This window comes from Sus scrofa, chromosome 9 (genome assembly GCF_000003025.6).
Source record: "Sus scrofa isolate TJ Tabasco breed Duroc chromosome 9, Sscrofa11.1, whole genome shotgun sequence".
Lineage (NCBI taxonomy): Eukaryota > Metazoa > Chordata > Mammalia > Artiodactyla > Suidae > Sus > Sus scrofa.
The window spans coordinates 19,909,438-19,923,263 of record NC_010451.4 but is presented as its reverse complement, the minus strand read 5'-3'; the positions used below and the strand labels follow the sequence as shown (position 1 = coordinate 19,923,263).

The 13,826-nt window shown below is 38.0% G+C and overlaps 1 protein-coding gene across 24 annotated transcripts in view; it reads left to right on the top strand.

Annotated features, from left to right (window-relative positions):
- PICALM (phosphatidylinositol binding clathrin assembly protein) overlaps nt 1–13,826 on the top strand; it is a 111,306-nt gene that overhangs the window by 23,976 nt on the left and 73,504 nt on the right. For 23 of the 24 annotated variants that reach the window (XM_021102088.1, XM_021102073.1, XM_021102078.1 and 20 more), the window contains 1 exon segment: nt 10,075–10,217. The exons of the other annotated variant lie outside the window; for it this stretch is intronic. In XM_021102088.1, the coding sequence (XP_020957747.1) occupies nt 10,075–10,217 (143 nt within the window). 24 annotated transcript variants of the gene reach the window in all.

Sequence of the window (13,826 nt, the reverse complement as noted above, 5' to 3'; positions counted from 1 at the left end):
GTCCATGATTTTCTTTTCTGTGGAAAGGTTCACTTGTGCTGTATATTAGATTCCAGATATAAGTGATATCATATGGTATTTGTCTTTCTCTTTCTGACTTACTTCACTCAGGATGAGAGTCTCTAGTTCCATCCATGTTGCTGCAAATGGCATTATTTTGTTCTTTTTTATGGCTGAGTGGTATTCCATTGTGTATATATACCACATCTTCCTAATCCAGTCATCTGTCGATGGACATTTGGGTTGTTTCCATGTCTTGGCTATTGTGAATAGAGCTGCAATGAACATGTGGGTGCATGTGTGTTTTTCAAGGAAAGTTTTTCTGGACATATGCCCAAGAGTGGGATCGCTGGGTCATATGGTAGTTCTATGTATAGATTTCTAAGGTATATCCATACTGATCTCCATAGCGGTTGTACCAATTTACATTCCCACCAACAGTGCAGGAGGGTTCCCTTTTCTCCACACCCTGTCCAGCATTTGTTATTTGTGGACTTATTGATGATGACCATTCTGACTGGCGTGAGTTGGTACCTCATGGTAGTTTTGATTTGCATTTCTCTAATAATCAGTGATGTTGAGCATTTTTTCTTGTGCTTGTTGACCATCTGTATATCTTCCTTGGAAAAATGTCTATTCAGGTCTTCTGCCCATTTTTCAATTGGGTTGTTGGCTTTTTTGCTGTAGAGTTGTATAAGTTGCTTGTATATTCTAGAGATTAAGCCCTTGTCAGTTGTGTCATTTGAAACTATTTTCTCCCATTCCGTAAGTTGTCTTTTTGTTTTCTTTTTGGTTTCCTTTGCTGTGCAAAAGCTTGTCAGTTTGATTAGGTCCCATTGGTTTATTTTTGCTCTTATTTCTGTTGCTTTGGGAGACTGACCTGAGAAAATATTCATAAGCTTATGTCAGAGAATGTTTTGCTTATGTTCTCTTCCAGGATCTTGATGGTGTCTTGTCTTATATTTAAGTCTTTAAGCCATTTTAAGTTTATTTTCGTGCATGGTGTGACATTTTGCACTTTTTAAAATTAAAGTATGGACAACTCAGCAAACTTGGCTGGTGTTCCTCAGTGACATAAGAACTAAATTTCAGCCAAATATTAATGTAGAGTACTTTAGAGATGACTTTGTTTACCTAGCTCCATCCAAATTCTTTCTTAGATATTCCCTTTTAGGTTCTGCTGCTTTCCTTTGTCACAGATATGGAGGTCAGTCCTTTCTCTTCTGTTGGTTTTTAAAATGTTCTGAAGATACCCAACAGCTCCTAAATATCTTTTATTTGTTTTATTACTTTTCCTTAAGAAATTAACCCTAACCCTTGGAGTTCCCGTCATGGCGCAGTGGTTAATGAATCCGACTAGGAACCATGAGGTTGTGGGTTTGGTCCCTGCCCTTGCTCAGTGGGTTAAGGATCCGGCGTTGCTGTGAGCTGTGGTGTAGGTCGCAGACTCGGCTCGGATCCTGCGTTGCTATGGCTCTGGTGTAGGCCGGTGACTATAGCTCCAATTGGACCCCTAGCCTGGGAACCTACATATGCCGCAGGAGCGGCCCTAGAAAAGGCAAAAAGACCAAAAAAAAAAAAAAAAAAAAGAAATTAACCCTAACCCTAACCCTAACCCTAACCCCTAATCCTAATTAGTGCAATTAGCACTGATGGAGGTGTTTTCAGGTTAATATATCTTCTTTAAAAAAAACTTTGTTTAAAATAAACAGAGCCAGATAATGAGGGAATTTGTAAAGGTTTATAAGCAGCTTTTCTGTCGAATAGTTTTTATGAGGGGGAAAAAAACTCTCCTTTTACATGGTGATTTAAAAAATAGTTAAAATGGAAGAAGAACTTACTACTCAATAACCCAATGTAACTGTACTGTACTATTCTACTGTTAATGTAACTATACTCAAATGTTTCAGATTTTAGCGCTCTCTACGTTTTTTAGTTTTCGCATGTGTGAATCCTTATTAGTTCATTGATTTTGCAGAAAAGTAGTGACAGAAATAGCATATCTAGTTGTGCTAACAGGTTGATTTTTACTGCAGTTGCAAATTTTTTTTTTCTTAATGAGAGCTTGCCTTGCTTCTTTTGTGGATTCTGGAGATTGCTCAAGACTCACCTTGCATGGTGAGAGATTAAACTTGTGTTCAAAATATTGTCTTAGCTCTGTAACAGTGGCTGCCAAATGTTACACCATGCAAATCTTATGCTTTTTTACCTCTTCCTCACATCCTTGAGGAAGTAAAGGGGCTTGTCTTTGCTGTCCTTTCTGCCACTGATTGCTTCAGAGGGTCTGGAGTGAATTATAGTAAAGGATTGGTGTTTGCTACGTAACATGAGAAGTCCTTACTGAAATTCGTAAAATTATGGACATAACAGTGATATAGTTCCCTTACGTATTGGTTTAAGTATGTATTTGTATATAACTTAGTTGCTGAGTAGTTTTGTAAGTGTTGAATTCTTTTTATGTCACTGTATATTTGGACAAATACAGTATACATCTGTGACTTTATCAAAATGAAATCTTATTCTGTTGTGTTCCCTTTTTTTTTTTTTTTTTTTTTTTGTCTTATTGCCTTTTCTTGAGCCTCTCCTGCAGCATATGGAGGGTCCCAGGCTAGGGGTCAAATTGGAGCTGTAGCCACCGGCTTACGCCACAGCCACAGCAACTTGGGATCTGAGCTGCATCTGCAACCCACACCACAGCTCACGGCAACGCCAGATCTTTAACCCACTGAGCAAGGGCAGGGATCGAACCCGCAACCTCATAGTTCCTAGTTGGATTCCTTAACCACTCACTGTGCCACGACGGGAACTCCTTCTGTTGTGTTCTTTAATGTGGTTTTTTTTTTTTTGTCTTTTGTCTTTTTGTTGTTGTTGTTGTTTTGTTGTTGTTGTTGTTGCTATTTCTTGGGCCGCTCCCCCGGCATCTGGAGGTTCCCAGGCTAGGGGTTGAATCGGAGCTGTAGCCACCGGCCTACGCCAGAGCCACAGCAACGAGGGATCCGAGCCGCGTCTGCAACCTACACCACAGCTCACGGCAACGCCAGATCGTTAACCCACTGAGCAAGGGCAGGGACCGAACCCGCAACCTCATGGTTCCTAGTCGGATTCGTTAACCACTGCGCCACGACGGGAACTCCTAATGTGGTTTTGATATGATATACCATGAGCGTTTTCCCCTCTCAGCTTTTTTTGCCATGTATTTATTGGCCTTATAGTGTTTTATTGTCAGACTAATTAATGAACTATTCCTCCATTATTGGATGCATCCACTTACATTGTGACTTATATACCTTATAGCTTCATAGTTCATCTATCAAAGCCATTTGGATATCTTTGTCATTTCAGTATTTTGAATGCCCCTTTCTCTCATCTTAAATTAGTTCAATATTTGTTACTGAGTATTCTGTATTATATGAGTCTTCCCCTAGTTTTAATTTTAACATCCAGTTAGAATGTTGGTTAGGAGTTCCCATTGTGGCTTAGCGGGTTAAGAACCTGACTAGGGAGTTCCTTTTGTGGCTCAGTGGTTAACGAATCTGACTAGCATCCATGAGGACGTGGTTTCAATCCCTGGTTTCCCTCAGTGGCTTAAGGATCTGGCATTGCTGTGGCCTGTGATGTAGGTCACAGATGCGACTCAGATCCCGAATTGCTACGGCTGTGGTGTAGGGCAGCAGCTACAGTCCAATTGGACCCCTTGCCTGGGAACCTCCATATGCTGCAGGTGCAGTCCTACAAAGACAACAGCAACAACAAAAAGAACCTGACTAGTATACTAGTATCCATGAGGATGATCTCTGACCTTGCTCACTGGGTTAAGGATCCAGTGTTGCTGCAAGCTGTGGAGTAGGTCATAGATGTGGCTGGGATCCAAGGTTGCTGTGGTTATGGTGTAGGTAGGCAGCTGCAGCTCCAGTTTGACCCTGGACCCAGGAACTTCCATATGCCACAGGTGCTGTCCTCAAAAAAAAAATGTGGGTTAGATTTATTTCTTAAGATATTAATCAGTCTGTAAAAATTATATTTTTGAGTTAATTTTAGTGGAAATTAGGTGAAAGTATAACATATTTCTCACAGAGGACCCCACAGACTTTAAAGATAAAATTGTGACAGTTACATCTTAATTTGGACCATACTTTGTGACACTTTACACAAAAAACTGAATGGACTAAAATAAAAAACAGTTAATTCTGCTTTCTCGGACATCTTTCGGCTAAAGTCTGATATCAACTTGCCTTTTTCTAAGTACTTTCAGTTTTTTGCTAAGTGAAAAAAATTATGCTGATAATTCATAGCAAAAGTTCAGAAACTATTTCCTTATCCTCTAGTTACTAGTTCTTGGTGAATACTTATACTTTGTATTTGTACTCCTACCCAGGAAAAATTTCAAAGATCTGGTCGGTGAAGCAACATTTGATGAACCACTTAATTTGCCTTCCAAATTGAGTGCATCTTCAGTTTTCTAGATGATTGAAGAAATCAGTCTTATGTTACTAAAATTGATTCTTAAGGCATTGGGAACATCTTTCAAAGTGATTCTTTTGAAAGAGGTGTGACTACATGATGATTATATGTGTGTGTGTATATATATTTTTTTAAAGACTATTTTTAGGCAAGCTCATTTTTTAGAAAATTTACTTGGGAGTCAGCATACTTTTGATATAGCATAGTAGGTGCCTGTTTGGATGGGAATTTGAGGCCTCTACATTCTGCTAGAGGTGCCTGCCACTGGCAGAGTTGCCTGACTTAACTGCAAGTACACACCAAGGCACACAAATTTCTGAAATGGGTGAACTCTCTGGGGAGAGCTATACAGGTTTGTGGCCTGCTTTAGGAATATGACTGTAGGATTAATGAAACCATTTGATAGTGTTATTTCTAAATTTTTTTGTACTTTGCTGAACAGTCTCCCCTGAGTACAAAAATACTTTTTTTGCATTTCACTCCTTTTCTGGTTTTTTTAAAGTTAGAAATGTAGGACTTAAGTTGGCTAGTTGGGTATTTCGAAGCACCCTTATCTTTCATGAAAATTTAATTCTCTTAGCAAATTTGTTACTTGGTAGTGAACTCCTCTGACCTTACCTGTGAGCAAGCACTTTATATGTATTAATAAAATTAACATGTACTTTATCTGCCCTAGATCTTGTTTGTTGGAGAGGCATATTATATATCGAATAATAAAAGAGCATTTTGTTTGTGTAGTAGGAATTGGTTCCTTCTATCTCTGTATGGAAAAATGCTCTTCATTTCCATAGTAGGCCTTGTTCTTCCTGCCCTTAAATACTTGAAATCCTCATGAATTCTCACCTATATCTAAAGCGGAGAATCTGTATGCCATATAGTAGTTATTTTTTTGAATGTCAGATTTAGGATTTCTTTTTTTTTTTTTTGTCTTTTTGCCTTTTCTAGGGCTGCTCCCACGGCATATGGAGGTTCCCAGGCTAGGGGTCTAATCAGAGCTGTAGCCTCCGGCTTATGCCACAGCCACAGCAACGCTGTATCTGAGCTGAGTCTGCAACCTACACCACAGCTCATGGCAACGCTGGGTCCTTAACCCACTGAGTGAGGCCAAGGATCAAACCCACAACCTCACGGTTCCTAGTCGGATTCGTTAACCACTGCACCATGACAGGAACTCCTAGGATTTCTTAATAATATCATATTACATGTTTTTTTGGTTTTTATATTCTTAAAGTAAATAATAACAAAATAAAATACAAAATGTGTTTCTACTTCGGAAGCCTTTTGATTGGTAAAGGAAGTTTAATGCCAAGCACCAAGTTTGTGCTTTTTGAGAAATGAGATCTGGATTGAGAATGAGAAAAGCAGTAGCTATCAAGATTCCCATATTATGCTCAACTTGTTTGAAATGATTCGCTTTTGGTTAGAGGTGGGGAAAATATTTTCCTTCCTGAGATTTTGGAGCTCAGACTTAGAAGCACTTTCAAGTTATTGCTGTTAAGTAGAAACATTGTTCAGAGAAGAATCACAGGTGGAGAAAATGACTGGTTGAGTTCAAATACTAGGGGGAAGAGTGTTCTGCAGAGTTTGTTACTGTGCAGTATTTTTTTTCTCCCAATAATGTTTGCATATCTTTGGTTTTTGCATTTGATCCACTCTGAACTCATGCATGTACTCTGTCTCATTTTTCCTGTTATATGTGAAGTGTTATATTTTGGCTTCTGGAGTTTTCCTTTAGTTTTTATGTGGTCATTTCTAAAGCATACTGTATAGTTTTCATACCATTATTTGTTAGATCCTCTTTAACTTGAAATTTGAAAATATTCACATTTGTAATAGGCTCAGCTTTGTTTTTTCAGCCTTTTGGGAATAGCAGGTTGTGCAAAGAGTTGTAGATTTTTGGTTTAGTCTTTGTATTAAATAATGCCATTTTGAATGTTTTTTAAAAGTCCGGCTAGGACTATCCATATACATACTAAAATGAACATATTTATTGAAAAACTACGAGTGGCCATTATATGCGTTAAACTATTCTAGGCCTTTGGGGATATAGCAGAGAACTTAGTAGAGCCCTGCCTACATTACTTTAATTAGGAGACAAAGACATTAATTAAAGTAAGTTAGGTGATGATAAGTGCTTGAGAGAGAAATAAAGCAGAATAAGGGGGTATAGTGAGGGTTTGGAGGTAAAAGAGTGCAAGCCCTTATTATTTTTAATATTGAGAGCTGTTCATCTGATAGGATGTCATTTGAGCAGAGATCTGTAGGAATAAAGTTGGGGAGTAAGAGAAATGTGGGTTTCTGGGAGAAGACTGTTCTGGGCGGAAGGAACAGACACGCTGAGCACCTGAGGTGAGGGTACTTGGTTGATGGGAGGCATTGCAAAGAAGACATCAGTGTAACTGAAGCAAAGTGTCCAGAGAAGAGAACTGATCACAAAGAGAATATAGTGTAGGTAGAATGAATATATATATATATATATACACACACATACACACACACACAGAATATAAAATACTGTGGTTGCTGGCGTCATTTGAAATCAGGTTCTGTCTGACTGATCTAGCAGTTTACTTACCTCCCTGTGAAATTACTCACAAAGGTGTTTGTGGTTCCTTTTAAGATCTCTCAATCTAGTAGAAGAGAATGATGTGGAAGTCAGTAATGAAAGTATGGGATCATGTGACAGCTTTAGTGACTGTGTGGCAGGTACTTTAGTCTGTGGAGGGAATGATTTCACAAAGGAGAAGACGTCATTCATTTTGAAGAAAAAGCAAGAATGGAAGGTTATGGGTGTGAGGCAACAAGGTACCTTACAGAAAACTGGAAAATGGTTCCATGTTGGAAGCCAAAATTCAAGGAGGATATTGACAAAGAGGAAATGTATGCTAATCCTGTAAGCAGTGGGGACATCATTGACATTAGTCAGTGACAGTCAGTGTTGTGTTATAGGTCATTCTTTGTCCAGTTTAGAGAATGTTTGGGAGTGTGGGGTGGGTGAAACCCCAAAGTAGATGTCCTTAGAAGTGAAGAGGACAGTCAGTCCAGCATTTTCTCAGTGGGGTTAGTTTTAGGTGGGGCAGGTTTTTTGGGGGGCGGGGGGCATACCTGAAGCATATGGAAGTTCCCAGGCTAGGGAGTAAATTGGAGCTGTAGCTGCTGGCCTGTACCACATCCACAGCAATGTAGGATCTGAGCCATGTCTGTGACCTACACCACAGCTCACAGCAACGCCGGATCCTTAACCCACTGAGCGAGGCCAGGGATTGAACCCGCATCCTCATGGATACTAGTTGGGTTCATTATCACCAAGCCACAGTGGACACTTGGAGCAGTTTTTAATTGTGCAGTATTAATTGTGCATTGCCTGACAATCTCCCTTGTCCATGATGTTAAATGTCAGAAAAACCCTGCAGAGAGTATGATAATCTTTCTCCCCAATTTCTGCATGCTCCCCGAAGTGGTAACTTCTAGTTATGGAAAAACAGGATTTCAGCTCTGGCTTTGGGTAGTGATAGTGGGATGGAGAGGGGAAGGATGGATTGCCAGAAGTTTAAGAGACTTGGTTACTGATTGGCTCTAGGGAGTGTTTATGGACAAAGGCATTCAGATAGGAACACCCTTGGGCGGTATTGTGACAATTTTTTGATAGGTTCAATTTTGAAGACTAAAAAAAATAAAATGACTATCAGTGTCATTGTGAGAAAGTATTGAATAGCTTAAGATAGGATAGTTTCTGGAAGGATATAGAAAATATAGATAAATTGATAGAAAAAAAAAGCTAGAGATATAATTAAATTCAGAACTTGACCAGTATGCTTGAAGTTTGAAAGGATTCAGAATGAGCAAGACATAGGCAGGCCTTGCACCCAGTACATTATGTTTTGAGAGACACAGCAAACTTTAGCTTTGGGAATACGGCAAGCACAGTATATTCATTGCCGTAATACAGGTACAGAGTGCTATTCAAGAAGTTTCAGAGAAGGCAGAAATGAAATTCTAAAAGACCTCAAGTAAAATATCAGAGGCTGAATGGTACAAACCGAGTTGAATGTACTATTTAATTTTTGTTGCAAGTAGTCTGAATTGTGAAAGCCTTTCATTCTATGGGCACTCTGTTCGGTGCTTTGTTCTTCAAGCCTTGTTTGCTAGGGTGACTGCTTATCTGAAATGCATTTGCTTATCAAATATTACTTTGTATAATAATTGGACCTGTTAGAACAAACATTTTTGAAGGCTTATAGGCATGGTCATAGTTATATTTATGTTTCTTGCAGTCACAGCCAAGTTAGGTCACTTGAATTCATATTTCATCATTAGGTATTGAGGATTAAAAGTGGAGAAACTGCTAATGAGGCAGAAATAATTTTTTCCTTTTATGGTAGTTATAACTGAGGGATTTATACATTTTGTTTCATGCATATTTTAAAACAACTCATTTCTTGGTCTTCCTCTTCATTCTCTAAATTGAACCATATTTTGTATTTTCTTCATTGAATTTGCTGCTTATATCTCTGAAGCAGATTGGAGGTGAGCCTGAGTCATATTAAGAATTCGTTTTCGGAGTTCCTGTCGTGGCTCAGTGGTTGACGAATCCAACTAGGAACCATGAGGTTGCAAGTTTGATCCCTGGCCTTGCTCAGTGGGTTAAGGCTCCGACGTTGCCATGAGCTGTGGTGTAGGTCACAGACGCGGCTTGGATCCCCTGTTGCTATGTCTGTGGAGTAGGCCAGCGACTACAGCTCCGGTTAGACCCCTAGCCTGGGAACCTCCATATGCCATGGATGCGGCCCCAGAAAAGACAAAAAAAAAAAAGAAAAAGGAATTCGTTTTCAGTTTTGGTGCTGAAACAATTGTATATTAGACTCTTTATGGTAATGCTTTACACTTATTTGTATTTTGAAATATAAAATTAGAACCTACAGTGTTTTAACTGTTTTCCGAATAATAATTGAGTATGGTTCTTGGATCATTTTTTATTTGGAAATTTATTGCACTGTGAAACTTTTAGTTTATTTTCAGCTTTATTTGTCAATGTAAGGTAGTTGATATTAAGTGAAAACTGAGCTAACTCAACAGAACTGAAGGGAGAAAAGAATGGGAATTTTATATAAACAGAATCTTCCCACTCACAGACCACATACCTGCTGTATCTTTCTATTAATGCAAACACAGCATTCTGGGGAGGATATTAGTAAGGGTGTTTGATACTCAGCTCGTTCATGCTTCCATTTATAGGAATTTTTAAGGTTTTTTAATGTGCAAATTATTAGTGTTGTAACTCTGAAGGTTTATGAGTAGTGAGAGAACTGAAAATTCCTCAAGGCTTTGAAACAGTTCCTTTTGAAATAAGTAAAAATACTCAGAAGGTGAAGGGAGTTTGATTTACTTTGGTATTATTGATCAATTATGTGATATTAATCAATGCCCTCTTTACTTCTCAGGTAGAAGTACTATTTCAATTGTTCTCCTGAGAGATTTTTTTAACAACTTCTCCAAACTATCTATTGTTGTTCCACTCTGTTAGATCTTTACCCCAATAGGATGTAGATCTTACATTAACAATAAATGAAAGCCAGAGTAAATTAATCTTCTTTTTTTTTTAATATATTGCAGACTTAATTCAGTGCACAAATGAGATGAATGTGAATATCCCGCAGTTGGCAGACAGTTTATTTGAAAGGACTACTAACAGTAGTTGGGTGGTGGTCTTCAAATCTCTCATTACAACTCATCATTTGATGGTGTATGGAAATGAGGTAAGCAGTATATTTGGTTAACAGGTGTGCTTGTATGTTGACTGATTATTCAGCTTCTCCCTCTGACACTTCAGGAATGGCTATAGCAACTGAAAAATACAGGTAAAAAGGAAAGGTACTTATGCGGAAATATAATTGTGGACCCACTACACCTTGAGGAGAGATGGCCTCTAAGTCAGAAAGCAGAAAGTGAGTGAGAGCATAGAGGACTTCAGTAATGGGATTAAGAAGCAAAGAATAATGCCTAGAGATGGATTCTATAAGTAGCACTTGTTTTTGCAGGCCTTTGTGTATAGATTGTCTGTATTCATTTTTTTAAATAGCCCAGTAAGATTTCATTCTGATCTCATATAGTTGTCCGTAGAAGCTTTGCCTGGTTCAGGGCTGTGATATTAACACTAAGATGGCATTTTGCTGAGAGTGACTGTTAGAAGAATGCCTTCTTCAGCAGAGAGTTGTGTTGAGAGTCTTTGTTGCCCTAAAGGGTAGCAAATAAGATGTATAAGCTTGTACAATTTAATGTTTGGCAAGTATCATCTTATTTTCTGTAATAGCCTAACAACTAATTTTTGAGTTCTGTTTTTGTCTTTTTGCCTTTTCTAGGGCCTATCCCGAGACATGGAGGTTCCCAGGCTAGGGGTCCAGTTGGAGCTGTAGCCGCTGGCCTACGCCAGAGCCACAGCAATGTGGGATCCGAGCTGCCTCTGCGACCTACACCACAGCTCATGGCAACACTTGATCCTTAACCCACTGAGCAAGGCCAGGGATCGAACCTGAAACCTCATGGTTCCGAGTTGGATTTGTTAACCACTGAGCCACGACAGGAAATCCTAATTTTTTAGTTTTTAAGTGATTTTCCCAGCCAAGTATACTGACTTGTAAAATTGTATCAAAAGGAAAATTTTAAATTGGCTTAAAAGAAAATTTGAGTGGAATTAGGTAAATCTAATATCTTGGAATGTGCCTTAGAAAAATGTAAACCACTGGTTGCTGGGAGATAGCTCCCATGGAGATGGGGGGGAACTTTATTCATTGGTGTCAAACTGGGGAGCATAATGACTTTTTGACATCCATTATTTTACACATTACTTTGGATTTTTCAGTCATGAGACTGCTGTCAGCTTCGACAGATACCAAATAGAACATCATTCAAGCTCAGAATTGGAGCAGAAATTTGCCCACAACTCTTACATTGCAACAGTTTGTTGCATGTTTTGGTGTTCCCTTCTGGTCTTGTCCAAAAGTGTTTTTTTGTAGCTATAATCATAATTTAGATAAAATATTATATTTAACTTTTCTTATATATCACATCTTAATAAGCATCTCCATGTTGTGTTCTTTGTATTTATCATCTTTAATGACTACATAATTGATTATATGTTCCTCAATTTTCTTTACTCTTCCCTTTGCTGGAAATTTAGTTTTCTGGTTAGTTACTCATTGTTACGGCATTACATTGAATGATTTTATTTGTAATTTTTTAAGTTTTAAAAATCATCCAGAAGTGTTACCTGAAATATGATTACTTAGGTAACACACCATGACCATTTTTAGGACATATGTTTTCAGTTGCTTTCTAATTCATTATTAGCATTGTACAGAGTCAACAGAAAAATTTGGTTATACTAGCTTCAAACATTTTGATCTTAACTAGGATAATAGTTTCTGTTTTTATCAGGAATGTATTTACCTAAGATCATGATCATTTATTCAGAGGAATTTCAGGCTTACATGTATTTCTTAGATTTTTTTTTTAATATGTAGTTTATTCTTTAAAAAGAAAACAACAAGTATAACCAGATATGCTGGATAAAGATGAAAATTATCAGTAGTGGCTAAGGCGATAGTACCAGAAGCAAACCCTTATAAAGACAAACAGAAAGTTGACTGCCATCACAGTTGCCTGACAGGAAGAGAAAGGTAGTGTTTCAATGTGGTTTTTAGATTAAACTCTTTTTTTTTTTTTGCTTTTTGGGGCTGTACCTGTGGCATATATGGAAGTTCCCAGGCTGGGGGTCGAATCAGAGCTACAGCTGCCAGCCTACACCACAGCCATAGCAACACAGGATCTGAGCCATGTCTGTGACCTGCACCAATAGCTCGGGGCAATGCTGGATCCTTAACTCCCTGAGCCAGGCCAGGGATCAAACCCACGGATCAAACCCACATCCTCATGTATCCTAGTTGGGTTTACCACTGAGCCACGACGGGAACTCCTAGATTAAACTCTTCTTTCCCTTCAGCTAAGACAAATCTTATGCTCTTCTCATTTTTTTTTTTTTTTTTTTTTTTGCTGGTTTGTACAGTCTTCAGGTTTTTGCATTGGCAATTGTTATTAGTTTGTGAGAGAACATGCATAGGATTTCAGTAACCTATTTTGATGGAAATTCCACGAAACAGTGGTTCTCAAATAGGGCAAGGGGAGGAGGTGATTTTCACCCCCAGGGACTCGTCACAACTGGAGGGGATGCTACTGGCATGTAGTAGGTAGAGGCTACTGGCATGCTAAATATCTTATTATGCATAGGCAGGCCCCCACAGAAAAAGAATTATCAAAACTTATGAAAATCATAGAGTATAATACTATCTTAGGATATTTTAACACCTTTTTCAAACAGGTTGTTTTAGGATAAATGATGAAACATGGGTCATAAATTTACAAATTGCTTTTCAAAATTCTGGTTAGTTTGGCATGATCTCACATGAGCAGCAGGATTGAGTCAGGGAAGTGATAGTGTACATAAAATTGGTAGTAACCCTCTGCATACATTTACAAAAAAAGGTAATCCTTTTAAAGGAAATTGAAAGGAGTTGCTTTAGCTGTTTCAGAGGTTGTATGTAAAGGGAAGTTAAAGTAGAGTTTTATGGTAAGCCATTTGAGGACTGTTTTGACAGTATTTTGAGATGATGAACATAGGCTGGCCCAACAGTTCAACCTTAAGTATCTTGAGAAACTCTTGTATTCTTGCAGTAGAGATCAATACAAAGATGTCAGTGAAATATTATTAATAACAGTGAAATTGGAAAGAACTTAAATATCCATAAAGAAATGGATATATAATGATAGGGTAGTTTATTGAAATACTAGAACATTGTTTAAAATGAATGAACTAGATGTACATATATTAAATGGATAATTCTTGGGAAGAAGTTGTTAAAAAGCACATTGGAAAGAATAAGTATGGTATGATACTTCTGTAAATTTAAAGTAGAAAATAATTATGTACAGTTTAAAATAATGAAAATGTGTGTGGGAGTGATATAAATCTACTTCAGAAAAGTAATGCCTCTGAAGAGGGAGGGAAGGAAGGCAATGAGATTGAAGGCATGTGTCTGTAATTAGATTCTGTAAGGGGATCTAAAATGACTATGGTCATGTGTTTAATCTGGACAGTGAGTAAGAGGATGTCTGTAATACCGTACTCTTGTATGATTACAAATAGATATGTATCTTAAAGTCAAAAATTCGGATCACCAAGTATCTGTTTAATATAAAGGTGCCACCTGAATATGATTGGCTATAGCTGTAATATGCTCTAGTAAAGCCAGATTTATTGGTTCTAGTTTGTTTAAAAGTACCTTTTTCTTTTTCTTTTAACTTTTACACCA